General features: G+C 35.7%; 1 protein-coding gene across 3 annotated transcripts in view; it reads right to left on the minus strand.

The window, feature by feature from the left end:
• Mipol1 (mirror-image polydactyly 1) overlaps window positions 1-16,569 on the minus strand; it is a 221,057-nt gene that overhangs the window by 69,400 nt on the left and 135,088 nt on the right. For 2 of the 3 annotated variants that reach the window (XM_050138773.1, XM_050138774.1), the window contains exon 9: window positions 7,750-7,844. In XM_050138773.1, the coding sequence (XP_049994730.1) occupies window positions 7,750-7,844 (95 nt within the window). Of the gene's footprint in view, window positions 1-7,749; window positions 7,845-14,685; window positions 14,946-16,569 lie in introns of those variants that run through there. The other variant, XM_050138775.1, reaches the window with a different exon arrangement.

Raw genomic sequence — 16,569 nt, forward strand, 5'->3', positions numbered from 1 at the left:
TAAAACTAAATTTATAAATGCTTATACTTCCTGTTTTACAGAGCAATTGGATATTCTATATTTTTTTTTTATTTCAGTCAGAACCTAGCAATTTTAAAAAGTATTTGAAAAAAATGACTGGTATTTTATTAGTAGATACCAATAATCATGAATCCTTATAAACACAAAAGGAAGAAGACATAACATAAACCATCTACAGCTTAAAATCATGATAGTAGGTTAAGACACAGTAAACTCAAAAGTTTCATATCTTAGGTTTGGAATTTTAAGTGGAGAAAAATAACTTTAAATTTATCTGACTTTTTTTTTTTTTTTGGACTTTCCACAGGGCAGGGAACCCTGACTACTCTTAGGACTGGAGAGGGAGGGAAAGAGGAGTGCGGGGAGTGGGAGAGGGGCGGGAGGAGGGGGAGGGAAATGGGAGGCTGGGAGGAGGCAGAATTTTTTTTCTTCAATAAAAAAAAATTAAAAAAAAGTTGGATCTGTAAAAAAAATTATCTGACTTAACACGATGTGTTTTTTTGTAATTATGGGAAAATAATTCTATCAATCTGACTAATGAACTGTTGCTATCACCACTGTTAGCTCTGCAGACCAAGTACTTTATGATATAAAGAGAAAAAAAAATCTACTTCATCAGTAACTGAACCTGGAACATTCACACATTTAAATATCTAACTGCAAGTAAACAACCACCCTTCTGGGAGCCCATCCATCTCAATGTGCCCCGTGGCAAAACAACAATGCAAAAGCCAGGACGTCTGGCAGCACTGCTCGTCCTGCCTGGTATTACTGGACCATCATCTGCATCCTTAGTCAATATTGACTTAGTTCTTTATTATAGCAGTGGTATTAAAAAGTTTATGCACATCAAGGATAGCTTTAAAATGTCAGTTTATTATATCTTGTACTGTGTGCTAACGTTGTGATTCTTTGCTTTTGAAATTAATAATCAAAATGTTCTTTAACAAGTCCAATGATTAACTACCAGTTCCACTTGTCAAATATTTTAACTAATTAATAAACATTTTAGTACTCTTAGTATACACATGTTCTATAAATAAAAAAAATAAATGTAATATTTATATTTCACATATCCTAAAACTCTCACTGTACTAAGTAAAGTTTCCCAAGCAAAGAGGAATTGTGTGTTTTCATTGTCATTTCTGGTCATAGCTTATGCTCATGGGATCAAATTTTTCATATTATTATTATTATTATTATTATTATTAGTTTTATCCAGACATGGTTTCTCTGTGTAGCCCTGGTTGTCCTGAAACTCACTCTGTAGACCAGGCTGGCTTTGAACTCACCTGCTTCTGCATCCCAGGTGCTGCTGGGATTAAGGGCACGCACCACCACCACTGAACAGGTAGCAATTTTTAAAAATATATATTATTTTCACACACCAAATGGGCGCACTTGATATATTGTTTTGGAATGATAAATAAGGGAAAGCAATATGAAGGGTTTGTTCTGAAATATAACACATATGATTATCTAGAAATCAAAGTATGTATTTTCCTATGCCGATGAGTTCAAGCATGTTTCCCACTTTCTCTTCCATCAGATTCAGGATATCTTGTATTGTGCTGAGGTTCTTAATAGACTTGGAATTGAGTTTTGTGCATGGTGCTAGGTATGCATCAGTTTTCATTCTTCTACATGCAGTCATCCAGTTCAACTAGCACTATTTATTGAAGATTGTGGTTTTTTTTTTTTCTACAGTATGTATTGTGGCTTCTTCTTAAAAAACTCAGGGGTTCATTGGTATGTGGAGTTATGTCTGGGTCCTGGAATTTATAATTATTGTTATTCAGAAAGGCGATTTGATGAACACATCATGCCCATTTATCAATGCAACAGCAGCAGAGTCATGACTAGGGTCTGTGACGTCCCAGCCATGAATTTTTGGTTGGGTTTATTTCAGATGTAAATTCCTTCCTGTATGGGCACTAGATCCAAAAGTGACATAGTTGGTCACACCCGTAATAGGCTTGCACTGTTGCAGGAGTGGGTCCATTTTGCCTAGTTGGTATTGCTGCATACAGCTACATAATACTGTTAAGGCATTTATGCCTCAGCAGAACCTTCTGGCATTATAAAGGCTAGCCAGCAGTAAAAAAGCTCCCTTTTTCCTGTATCTTTAGCAATAAGGTTTTATCATCGAGTTCTGGTGATAGCCAACAGCAGTGGCCATTGACTGTACTACTTTGGGGACTTCTGGAAGCTTCTTGACCAAGAACTTGCAGGGAGGCAGTCCACTCCTGCCACTGGATATTTTCATCGAATCACCAGTGACTTCCAGGAGCAGGTTTACCCAGCTCATAAAACATCCAGCTCTTTGGTCAATGCCAAATCTAGTTACTGCTGTGCTCCAGAAGTGACTACTATTAAAATCAGGAGACTCAGTAAAGCAGGTTCCTTTATATGGTGTGAGTAAGTCTTTTCTAATCAGACCTTACTGAGGAAGCAGAAATCCCTGGGGAAGAAGAAAATAGGGCTCTTGGGAGTCACAACTGCAGCATGAACTCTCTCAGGATTCAGCCTTGTTGGCTTCCCTGCAGGTTTCAAGCTCCCAAAGCTGCTTGAAGGACTTCCTTTCAGCAAGTCTCTTTCCTCTTACAAGTGTGGTCTTTCTCATTTCTCTGCAGGACACTGGCAAACGTGCTTAGCCACCATTCTACGCTTCTCATGCCATTAGATGACTAGCTTTTATTTTGTCAACAGACTTTATATATTTCCAGCAATGTGAAAACTCAGCCACCATTCTAGGAAATGATTCTAATTAGTCTTTTAGAAAATAGTGTTATACTGAACACTGAACAATCTTATTTTCTAAGACATATTAACATTCCAATTCCAAGAAAGGTTAAAAATAAATAAGAGTTTTGGATGGTGTGTTTCAAATCTAAGCACTATAAGTTCAGGAAAAAAAAAGGAAATTTTGTTGGTTAATGATACTCGTTTCATTAATGTGTCTTACATCTTTATAAAAATCTTGACAATGAACTAGATTCACGGCATAGTCAATAATTTAATTCATAAATTTATAGTTGGACTGTTATATATATCACAGAAAACTACTGTGCAAAAGAAACTTATTCTGAAGGAATTTTCAATCTAGCGTTAATTTTGAGTTTTTATTAATTGACACAAAAGTCCAGAAGGCTTGCTATAATATATAGTACTAGTAGGGAAATGATCACACACACACACATAATTGTGACACTCAGAAGCATGAAGACTGGTATTTAAAACAGTAAAAATAGCTGTATAACGGAGGCCCAGCGAGAATAAGATAATTAGATGAATTATTCCAGAATAATTTTCTTAGAAGGCATGATGTAGTCTCTGCCCGGGCAACCTTGAGGTCCACTGCTGTCCATGCACTCCATCTTCTAGGCTGGCTTCATCTGTTCCAGCTCCAGGTCCTGCAGTTCCCTCTGCAGTCCCTTGTGCAGAGCTTTCCCCTCACCTTATCCCATCAGGGATGTGGTCTCTAGACAGAGCCTCAAGAATCAAGCTCTCATGCACAAGTTTTAACACATTGTTCCTATACTCAGCTGTCAGCAGGTGGTCCACCCCTTTTTGTAAAGAGAAAATGCTGAACATGTCTGCAGGGGCTCTTTTGATACTACTCAGTGTTCCCATGGAGACAACTTCACCAAGAGGATAAAGTTGTTAGCACTTCATAGGACATCCTGGCATTGTCAGAGCTTTCTGGGATGCGTCATCGGTGTGGAGAGGTCACCGGTCCGGTGTTCTCCTGTCATCCATGCGCTGAGCTATCTTGATGGACTGTTCAGGGGATGGCTGTGGCACTGGCACTTGAAGTAAACAGAAGGCATCATGGAGATCTTCACTGTGATCTTGAGTCTAAAGTCTCCATATTTCTGGCTTCCCAGCCTGCTTATCATCGACAGCTTTTCCTCCTTAGTATAGTGATTCTTTTAGAAGTCCCATCCTAATTTCTATTGATATAAAATGCCTATTTTTAGTTATCTTATATACAAAGCATAATACAATATTTGTCTCATGACAGCTGGAGATAACCTTGAATCTTGTTGCCTTTGCCTGCCAAGTGCTGGGATTATAGGTGTGTACCATCTCTCCTGGCAAGCTGGTTTTGTTGTTGTTGTTTTACTTAGAATAATAATTTTTAAGGTTTATGCAGGTTACATGGAATATATAAAAATTGCATGTCACTTCAAAGTCGGAAAACATTCCATTCCATATAGAAAGATAAGTGCTGCCATATCCTGTTCCTTCATTTGTCTGTTGATGGTCAAATGGATTGTGTCTATTGAGAGAACACACTGCTGTGCACACTGCTGTAACAGTACCTACTAGAATCCTCCTTTTCATCTCTTTTGTGTATACTGAAGGGTGGAACTACTGACACAGTGATGCTATATTTGACTTTAGAGAACGGCCACACTGTTTTCTGTAGCAGCTAGACCATTTTGCATTCTTATTAGCATTTCATGAAGGCTCCTGGTGCCTCTTGCCGTTTGACAGCCTCATGGATCTTCTCATATGAACTTCCCTATTTGAGTTTTCTGGGAGTGATAATTGGATAGGTTTCTTCTTTTGATACTTCTGATATAAACTCTCTTTTGGCTTTTCTTTTTTTCTTTTTTTTACATGAACATGCATGTGTGCCTGTGCATTTCACAGTGTGTTTTGGAGATCAGAGGACAGCTGGTGAGACCTGGTTCTCTCCTTCCAGGATATGAACGCCACGGATTGAATTCAGGCTCTATTCACTGGCCCCTACTTATTTGTTTTATTTTTAAGAAAAGGGTATTATGTAGGCTGTTACGCTGCACTCCAAGCTGGCCTTGATCTCATGGCACTCTTCTTGTCTCAGTCTCCCAAGGGTGGGGATTAGAGATGTGAACCCCTAAATAGAGCCCCATTTGTCCATTATTAGATCTTTTTATATTTTGATCTTATAGTAAGCACACTGATACACACGTTGTGATCTGCTGTTGATTTATGGTTTCTTGACCATCCCCCCTCCTCAGTATATATGTCCCTTAAACTTTAGTTTTTGACATAGTTCAGACTATCTTTTATCTGTTGGCTAATACCCTTAGACTCCTTATTTCCCACCATTTTTGTCCTCTAAACTTGTAATATAGAGTCATTTCAATTTTTGCCTTTTGTACTGATATACAAGAACATTGATTATAATATATTTCTAACTAGTTAGCAATAACCATACAAGCTAATGGTATACACTAATAGCTGAGTCCTAATTAACTGGTTAGTCCCTTCTTTATTTTTGATGGTTTCTCATTTACACACAATGTACTGTGATTATTATATTTATCCACTGTTATTCCTAGCTGTTTTTTTTTTTCTCTTTCACACCTAGGATCACTGTACGGGCATCTTCCTGTTCTGCACGCACTCTAAATCCCACCTCTTTCAAAGCCTAGCAGAAAGCAGAAAGGTGAAGTTTGCTTATGAAAGACTAGAGTGTGTCTATTGCAAAAGATAGCAATGAGAAGGCTCGTGGAAAATGTATCTTTAATGCAGTAACCTGTTTAGGAGATGTTATGTAACTCTCAGATTTAGTAAATTCTCAGGAGATTTCTTTAAAAACTGATTTCTTCCTTTTTACTTTCTGTATATGTGTGTGTGTGTCTGCACATATGCTCTTACACACTTGTGCTGGTGACCCTGGAGGTCAGAAGAAAATGTCATATTCATTGGAACTAAAATTATAGGCAGTTGTGAGTTGCTCAATGTGGGTATTGGAAACTAAACCAGGGTTTTTATTGACTAACTAAATTAAGCGATTCTAATGATAGCTACAACTAAGATAGTACAAAAACCACACAAGTGCTATAATATCCATTGTGCTATTAAAACAAAACAAAACAAAAAAATGGGAGAGCAAAATGTTTTCCGTTACCATTGGTGTTTGTTTACCTGTATACTCTCACACAACACTGGCTACAATTGGAAAAGCAAATTAAACACCCAAACACATGTGGCGGTAGTTTTCTATGGGTACTGTAGCAAAGAACTATAAGCTAGGCAGTTATGGACACAAGAGACTGAAATCAGGTGTCAGGTGGGCTGTGACTCTTCCAAGGCAAACTTGGCTTTGCATTCTGGTGTCAGTCTGGCACAGCTTTCCTGCTGCATGGCTGTCTTCTGCCTGTGTATCTTCACAATGTGTTTCCTCAGTGTCTACCTGACTCAGTGTCCAAGTTTCCCCTTTCCCATAAAAATGCCTGCCATGGGGGATTAAAACTCACCCAAATGACCACATTTGGACTAGTTCCCCTCTATAGTGACCCAGTTTCAAATAAGGTCACATTTAGAAGTTATGGACTTTTAGCCTCGTTTTGGGGGCTAAAAAGAATCAACACTGAAGATGTCATTGACAATTCCCCAAAGCAGCGTTTCTTAGTGGTTTTGTTTGTTTGTTTGTTTGTTTTTTTGCTGGGAAGACATTAGTATTTTCTTTTCTTGAACTTCCAGTGCAGGTAATAAACACGGCACTTAAGGCAGCTGTGCTGACAGTAATGCTTGGTGTTTTAGTCCCTAACACTTGCAATTATCATCCACATAGCATCCATAATCATCCTTAGTAAGAATTGTAGTTATTAACACATGCACTGCTAGATTTACTGCTATTTAATACATTAATAATGAAGCATATACATATATCATGATATATTTTCATAATTGCAAATCAATAAACTTATTTTGATTTCATTATATTTTAGGCACTTAACAATGCTAGTTTGAAAAAAATCCCATTGAAGTTTAACCCATAGCCTCAATGGAGTTTCACACTTAAGGATTTTCAGACTTAAGGTAGTTTAAGATTTACTGTTTAAGAACCAAGAACATCCATATATCAAACAATTTCTTTACCATTGCCCACCATGGAAATCTAACTTTTATATTTAACCCAAAATACTTATCTCACACACCCCACAGAAACCTGAAACAGAAGTATTGCAAAACAATTATTAATCCTTATTATATAGCCTTTATATAGTTTGCACTTTTTATAACTATTCTAGAATAGGCCAGGTGGTGGTGGCTCACACCTTTAATCCCAGCACTTGGGAGGCAGAGGCAGGCAGATCTCTGTAAATTCAAGGCCAGCCTCGGCTACAAGAGGTAAAGAGGTTGTTTCAGGACAGGTTCCAAAGCTACAGAAAAACCCTGTCTCAAAAAACTAAAAGAAAAAAAAAAAAGAATAGAAATGAAATGATTGTGTTACGTATTTTTAGTGATATTTCCATAGAAATTTCTCATGGCATATTGTTAATGGTGAAAGTTCATGTTTATATGCATGCATTACACACACACACACACATACACGTGTGTGTCTATCTCTATCTGTCTGTCTATCTATCTATCTATCTATCTATCTATCTATCTATCTATCTATCTATCTATCCACACACACATGTATATAGCACACACATAATTTTAGAAGTGGCATTTAGATGAACAAATACCTCAACTATCCGGGCTTCACTTAGACAACTGACTGTTTAATGAGTTATATGAATTTAATGGTATAAACTTAAATGTTAACCAAAAGTATGAATAAAATGTAAAAAAACAATATTCTAGGTAATTTAAATACTACAAAATGCTTTAAATCTTCAGAGTCTAATTTCATTGAGAAATTTCTTCAGCCACAATTACAATATCAGTACAGGGGTTTCTCAAGCAATATTACGTGAACTGAAGTATGAGATGTTTTACCTGTAGTAAACTCGTAAGGTCTGTATTTCTTCTTCCAGCCTTTTGTACTGCTCAACAGCAGTTTCTTTGGCTTGCTGCATCGATAGCAATTTTTCCTGCAAATATTAGTTTTGACATGTTAGAACACAGGATAAAGGATGAATATGAGCTAAACCTTTTTGTTAGTTTAAAATCTAGCCACATTTTAGCAGCCACAATTCTTCACACAAGAGTCCAAACATTAGTACTAGAAATACTAAAGGCAGAGCTTCTCAAGTGTATGAACTTTGCTAGTCCCTACCTTCAACCTTACTTCTACTGTAGTATCAGATATGCCCTTCTGCAATGTTTAACTTTATGCACAGAATTCAGAATGTGGAACACGGGTTCAGAAAAGTGTCTGAGCAGAGATAAGCACAATGGGCATTTCAGATACAGATTTAATGGGGCTCCACTGCCTGCTCCCACTAGATTTTCTTTTAACTTTATTAACAATAAAACTCAGGAAATCCTAAGTATGTTGTCAAGCCATCTTTGATACACAAAACTATGACCTGATTCTTACAGATATAAGTTAACCCTTTCAATCCCTTTTCTGCAAGAGATTTTTTTCCCCCTAAAAAGTAGATTGATGGCAACTTCCATTGCTAGAGATATTTTTTCTTGAGGATATTATCTTAAAGCACAGGCAATTTCGTCTACAAAACTTTACACTGAGTTAATTTTAACCAATAAGGAATAATCAGCCTACATCTTAATGTGAACTGTGGCATTTTCATGTTTGTCTATATTGTGTGATGTTTGGAACAAGGTAAACTTTTCTATTTCTTATAGACCCGTCAGTCTTTCATGGAATAAACTTTATTGTGTTTTCTCCTAGCTTTTTGCACTGAATTGTTACCTTCACTTTTATTTTGGTAGTGCTCAACGTTGTAATTTTAAAATAATTTTCCAGGCTCCCACCATCATTTCCACAAGTTTTAAGAAATATCAAAAAAGAGTTTAGCATTACTTTAAAACTATGGTACTAGTAAGTCAAGTTTTAGTATTATTTTTGTCAAAGCTTAATTTGCATGAAAATACTGTCTTTCAGTTTAAATAGTATTTGACAATGAACATGTAATTGTTTCAAAACTTGAAAACCACAGTCACTAATTAAAAGTAATTTAAAGTCTGGAGTCTCCGCATTTTGTTGAATGCATATGATTTCAGTGGGATTAGTTTCTTGCATAAAAATGCAATAAATAAGAAAAATAATAAAATCCCAATTATGAGAAAATTAATTAGAGTAATGAAAATGAACACTAGATAATGCAACTTTTCTACTTTAATAATGGAAAATTATAAAGGCATGCAGCAGACTGGATATTTGCATGTAAGTTTAGGCACAAGATATTAGTTTGTTTTCTATCTGGGCTAAAGAATTTAATTGACTTATTCTGTAATTAAGAAGTTTGAATGATTGTTTTAATCTTCTGAATTCTGTAACTATAGATGAGATATCCCTGCAAACTAGGAAAAAACATTTAAAATCAACTCTCATTTCCATGTTGAAATTTTTTTTTACTTTACTGCAGTTATATCCTTATCGACACGTTTTACCATTTGCATTTTTATATTTCTACTCATAGACTTATTTTAGGTAAAGTTTCATGAAAGTGAAACATATATATGACATCAAGTAAGTATACACACAGATTTTAACAATTAGGCTCATGGAGTTGTAATTTCCAGAAAGTTAAACCCATGATTTCAAACCTATTATCTGTAATGTTATGAGGTAGAGTAAGGAATTTAGCTCAGGTTTTTCTGGAGAGGGCAGCTCAGGTCTTGAACTTGAGGCAATCTTCTCATCAGCTTTCAATGCTGCTAGTACAGGCATGAGCCACCACATCTGGTTGCTTCTGTAAATTCTGATCAATATATATAGTCATGTGACAAGCATCACACTCAAGATATATAGCATTCCCACTACCTCCATTGCACAGCAACAGTCACTCGCCTCCTTTGGTGTGGGAGGTCCTTCTATGTATGTGTTGCTTTCATTGGTTAATGAATAAAGAAACTGCCTTGGCTTGTTGATAGGGCAGGACTTATGTAGGCGGGGAAAACTAAAGAGCACGCTGGGAGAAAGGAGGCAGAGTTGGAAGAATCCATGAAGCCACAGAAAACAGACACTGGAAATTTTACCTGGTAAGCCACAGCCACGTGGCAATATGCAGATTAATAGAAATGGGCTAAATTGATATAAGAGTTAACCAATAAGAAGTTAGTGCTAATGGGCCAAGCAATGTTTTAATGAATACAAATTCTGTGTGGTTATTTCCGGGCTAAGCTAGCTGGGAGACTGGGATTAACAAGTGGGCCCTCCTCCTACACTCTTTTATACTTAGCCTGTCTACATCTTTGCCTTCTTTAGATGATGTAAAAAAAAATACAGTCACTAATTCAAGCTTATTTTACTTAATATATTTGGATATTAATCTATATTATTGCATATTCTAGTAGTTCATTCCTGTGTAATCAGTGAACAATGCTACACTGTGAAGTCATTAATACAATTGTTATAAATATATGTATATATGTCATTTTCATTTTTCTTTAGTAACTGTCTTGAATCAGAGTTTCTGGGTTCTATGGTGTGTATATTTACATATTTTATGAAGAATCACAAAATTTGGTGATTTCACTGAAAGAATCTTAAGGGTTCCATTTTGGAAGGATGTTACCTGTGGAATTCCTGTTATGGATTAAGATGGTGCCAAGTGCTTGCCAGATATTACTAGAGTCTATCCTTTCAAACAATCTATAGGATAATTCCTATTATATCCAGGTGAAACTATGAATCAAATCATCATTAGGTAACAGAATTGCTGACAAAAAAATTAAGCATAATGTGTTTTCTGCATTCTGTGTCCTTTTAAGATACTTGAAATAATAATAATAAAGACTGGTTGCCTAGTGCTAATGTATATACCTATTTTGAGTACTGTGGTTGAAATAGGGCAGCCACAGACTATATTAGAAAAGAAATACGCTGTTTTAGTAAGTCTTTTCTGGTAACTGAGAATGGCAGACAAAGGCAGGATTATTACCGCTCACAGAACAGAACAATATTTACTGTTCCTATTGTGAATAACAATTTTTATCTTACTTTAAAATCTTTTTATGTTTGGCTTCAATGTGTTTTTAATAGTTATGGCCTGAAATAGTTCAGCCTTCCTTTGGTATCACCAAGATCATTAAAGCAAGCCTCTTTTCATGACAGAGCAGAGGTAGTTGATTGTCTTCACGCTATCTGTTAAATAAAGGAGCATGATGTACAAATTAAATTGAGTCAAGATGCAGATTTAGGATGCATCTTAGAGGTAACATAGTCCTCTGTTCTCATGATAAGGAAATTGTTGCTATTGCAAATATTTGGAACCTGTCCAAGGTTTCACAGCTAATTAGAAAGCTGAAACTAGAATACAAATATTCATAAACCATTGTTTATTTTACATTATAAGACCACATTTTAATATGACATAATTTAAGAGTATGTTAATTTTTAAAATAATCATTTTTACAGAATAACCACAAATATATTAATCTCTGGTATAACATATCTAAAGACATCTTCTTGTTGGTTTTTAAAGATGGGTATAGAGGACTGTTTAAACAATGACTATAGTCATCTTGGATTTTGGTTCTCAAACTTGCAAGCAGATTAAGAATTTAGTAGCTAACATGTAACTAAAACCCTGGCAAAAACATCCTGAAAATTAAAAGTCATTATTGAAAGAATAGAAGTGAGATTTCGCTTACAGCTTCCTCTTAGAAACAGAATTTGTTTGCTTGCTACATTGTGTAACTGAGAGCATTTTTTGTGGTTGGTTATATTTTAGCCTCATGTCATACCCTTTGATTTACCAAAATGGATACAACTGAGTCCTTCATTCAAAGAGAGCATATGCATTGTTCAATAACCTAGGAGGTCTGACATTAGGGGAAATAGGCGATTGTGGTGGAAACAGAAAGTATAATAGCAATAATTGAAGTTGATTCTTGAGCTGGAAGCACAAGCCACAGAACTGAGATGGAACACTTAGAGTATACTAGAAGTGCAACCTGACAAGGCCTGTGGAGCCAGGGACTTGGGAGGCATCCTAGCTTTCTCCTTGCCACCTGACTCATCAGGCAACCTAGTACTTCATTTTTGTATTCATCTACAAAGTGGTTAAGTGAAGATCCATTCTCAAGGAGCTGATACTAGTAAAATATAATAAAACCAATGAAATACATAAAATAGCACTCAGTATATAGAAAATGCTTTAATGAGTTATTGTTGAACAAATAGTAGGAAAAAAAAGCCAAATCACCAACCTGGTGACTTAGGAATTGAGGATGTAGTAAATACCTACCAAACAGAAGAAGAAAATAAATTAAATTTTCAGTATTGTTCCATCTTATAAGCTTAACATCTTTGACTCAGACAAAATGATGAGTCTCTGTGAAGCTGTTTGTGGGTTTTCTTATGATCTTAAGTATCTCTACCAAAAAAACCATTATGGGGCAAGACACCATTTATTAACTATGTGCAATATATTAATAACTTTAAAGAAAAAAAAAGACAGCTTTGCTTTCTCAGGCACATGCTTCTCTATCTCCTTTCTTGGCTATACAGTTTCTGTGCAGGGCACAGGACTCAATATCATACAGTTTATAAAAGACTTAAAGTATAAGACGTTATTGAATTTGACATGATACAAAACTGAATGATTTTCTGAAAGGATAAATGTTATGTCAATTATTTTGGAAGGGAGAAAAATAAGAGAAAATAATATTATTAACTGTGTGCATATTTTAGTAATGAAAAGGATATAGAAAGACATCCAGGTTTTCAAAATCATATTATGTTATAATTTTGTACACATCCATAACAAAATTAAAATACTGCAAGCAAACAATGTTCTGTGGAGTCATTTACTTATTTCTCTTAATGCACCATCGTGGTAACTTAATATTTCCATTTTACAAATGAGAAGACTGCTATGTGACTTACAAAATATCAGCTGGCTACTAAATGGCAGAACAAAAATTTGAATTCAGTACTCTAGGTTCCAAAGTCCCCTTAACCACTGTGCTCTAAACACCACGCAAAATTTGGCCCTTTACAAATCAGATGTTCAATGGCAGAGCTGTGGAGATGGAGCTCATGTAAACCTCTACAAAAGAAGAACACTTGTGCCTAACGCTCAGGGAACATGGTGGAAGAAGGGCTGAAAAAAGTTTAAGAACCAGAGATCAGAGAGTTTTCTGTGAGACAGTTTGCTGGAAATGTCAGAAGCTGTACACATGAAGTCTCACCAATGTGACTGCCTACATGTGAACTCACATGTGAACTGAACAAGATGACAGCAATAGACATACCAAAAAGGAGGGGGAAAGACCATGAGGCCTCAACCCTATAGAAAGGATGGCAGCAATGGACATGCCAAATGGGATGGGGAAAACCATGAGGCCTCAACCCTATAGAAAGGATGATAGTAATGGACATACCAAATGGGATAGGGGAGAAACCAAGAGTCTTTAAACCAATAGAAAGAACTGCAGTCAACTAAGGAATGCTGAGAATGGGAGAGAAAGTCATATACAGGGAAGCCCACCCCAATTGTCATCAATACCAAATGGTCAGCCCTGAAACCATAGAGACAAGTAACAATATACAGAATGAGCAGGTTATATTTGCATATTTAGGAATAAATATGCATACACATATATGTATGTAACAACAAATAATGAAAATGAGGTTACGAATTTGAATGAGAGCAAGAAGGTGTATATAGGAGGGTTTGGAAGGAAGGGGGAAATGATACAATCATAATTTTAACAATAAATAATTAAAAGTATGACGTTAGTGATCATAAATGAATTATATTAATAAGCTTACATAAAGAAATTGGAATACTAGCACAAGATTATAATGCATTTGTGTTTTCCAGCTACTTAATTCGCTTAACATTAGCCCACTCTACTTCCATCCGTGTCTTCAGAGATGATAGAAACTTATGGCTGACAACAATTCTTATATATATATATATATATATATATATATATATAATATATGTATGTATGTATATCACGTTTTCTTTATTCACTCATTGGCTGATAGACATTACATGTGTTTTCATGCCTTGGCTATTGTGAGAAATACCACAATTAGTATGGGAGTGCCGATGCCTCTGATATCATGATATCATTCCCTTTGGGTATACATCCAGAAGTAAGACTGTGAGATCATGTGGTAGTTTTGTTTTTAAATTATGAGAACCTCTACCTTGTTATTTGCACCAGTTATGCTAATTTACAGCCCTACCATCAGGGTTCAAAGTACTTTTTCTACACATCCTTAGTGCCCGCCATCTGCATTATGGGTAGCTGCTATTCTCAACACATATCTGACCAGCGATGTTGGACATCGACTGCTGATGCTCATCTCCACTCCAAAATGCCCATTGCCTACTTTCCTACCAGGTTGTGTTCTCAACTGGAGTTTATTATATATTTCAGATATTATTCACTTGTCAGATGTGTAGTTTGCCTTTTAATTTTTAGTGTTAGGGAATTTTTTAAGCTATAAGAAATTTAAAAAGTTTTGTGTTTAACCATTTATGTGAATCTTAAACCATCCTGTGATATATATATATATTGCATCTTTTAAATCTAATAAATACTATTTCATGAAATACTAATTCGGCCTTATGTTTGTTGATAATTAGGCATCAGTTACATGTTTGGTCCCTGAGACTTCTTGGTTATTCTTCTGAAAGTTATTCTTATGGACATGTACAAGATTGCCAAAAAAATTCACGTTTCACATATAATCTAGTTATCATTTTATAATATTTGATATGCAGAAATCTGGAACACGGGCAATCAAGTGCTACTACAGTCTGTTTTCCTTGCTAGTAGGTGGCGAGAAACTGGGAGAGTGGGCACTAAAAGTGAGGCAGACTGAAGTCTCATGCAAAGCCGACTTTATTCAGAGCATCACACAATTTATACCCCCAGGGTTAAGAAGAGTCACCTAGGTATACAATCACAAGGACAAACCACAGGTGACAAAGCCGCATTTTCCCATAGGAGCATATAAACAAATCACAGTGGTCAGTTGTAATGAACACTCTGAAGTGAACTCCAATCCAGCACATCTTGGAGGGGCACAAACGCACATTCTAAAAAAAACAAAACAAAATTGTGTTTTTGAAGAAATTGAGGTCACAAGACATTTGCCCTGTTTTATTGGAGTTTACTCACAAGCACTCGGAATTCTCACGACTCCATTCTTAGTCTGTGTTCTGACAATGATCCTCAGTGAATATCTATTAAATAAATGAATTTTGTTCGAGCCACAGCACCTGTTCGTGAGGTTACTTTCCTAAAGAAGAGATGTAGTTTTTTTTTTGTTTTTTTTTTTTTTTTTTTTTTAAAAAGTATCAGCCAGAGTGTGGGTTCCTAGGTTGGGAGTGTAGCTCAGTGGTAGAGCGAAGGCTTGGCATGTAGGTTCCTAACAAAGCCTATTGTCTTCTCTCATGTCAGAATACATTCCTCTCTCTAAGCTCTGTGGAGCCACCTAAGAACATGAGCACACAGAGAAAATTAAAGTCTTATTTAAACTCAAGAAGCAAACATTTCCACAAATGACAATATATTCTCTTCTACATTTCAGTCATAAACATTTCTCTACATTCAGTACCTTTCTATTTAGTTAGAATTTTAACCAGTATAATTTTGTTTATTTGTTCAGGATCGTGTATGTTTTTGCATTACATCTATTGTACACTTCATCACCTGAACACCTGCTGAACTAAAATAGTCTTGCCAGGAAAAAAATTTGAAATTATGCAATCTGCAATTCAGTCCACAGCAAGCACTTGGGTAGAATTTCTTTTATACTTTTCAACATCAATTACTGAACAGCCTGCATAGAAATATTGCCAACTGAAAAAGCTAGAGAAGCAAGGGTAACCAGCTGAACATTACTATCACCTTAGTTCAGGACTTTTCAGATTCCTAAATTAAATAAGATTCATAATCACTGCCATGTAACTCACCAGAACATTCTTAAATTCATAAAAGTATTAAGGGGAAAATCAACCTGATTCTGTGATTGTGTGATCTCTAATAAATATGGACCTCATATTATCCAGACAGTTTTATGTATGGGTGTGTGCTACAATTAAATACAAAATAGCTACTGAAATTTCTTGATATATAATTAATAAAAATTATAAAGGCATAAGTATAAAGCTCTATTGCCATTGTTATATTAAATATATATTGCACTAAACCAGAACACAACTAAGAGTACTAAAGCATAAGGTAACAAGCATGAATTTATAATCCTTTTGTTGCAAAATAGCTCTATTCAGGTGCTAAGTCCAAGCCTACAAATTTTCTATTCACTCACTGTAAAGAAAAAGAAATCCCCAGAGTTTTCTGACCTAAATATAACTTTAAAAAAACCAACTCAGTTTTTAAAAATAGCAGGTGAAGCAAGGTTTCATAAATGCATTACTAGGTTTTTTGTAAAAACTTCAAATATAAATGCACTAACAGGTTTTTATAAAAACTTCAAGTTGACATAAATGTATTAAAATAAGTAAGATAAAGTTTTTAGGAGGGGGCATCTTAAAGAGGAGAGAGGGCTCGCCACAGCTCACTCCATGCTAATTGGAATATGCAATAATTTAAAGAGAAATTCAGCATCTCGGTATGGAAATTGCTTTGGATCTGTGCATGTGAAGGCCGAAAAGAATTCTCTGTCTTCCCCTGTCCCCTTTTGGATGCTCACACAGC

This window comes from Alexandromys fortis, unplaced genomic scaffold, assembly GCF_014885135.2.
Source record: "Alexandromys fortis isolate MF-2015 unplaced genomic scaffold, M_Fortis_MF-2015_v1.1 scaffold_35, whole genome shotgun sequence".
Taxonomy (NCBI): domain Eukaryota; kingdom Metazoa; phylum Chordata; class Mammalia; order Rodentia; family Cricetidae; genus Alexandromys; species Alexandromys fortis.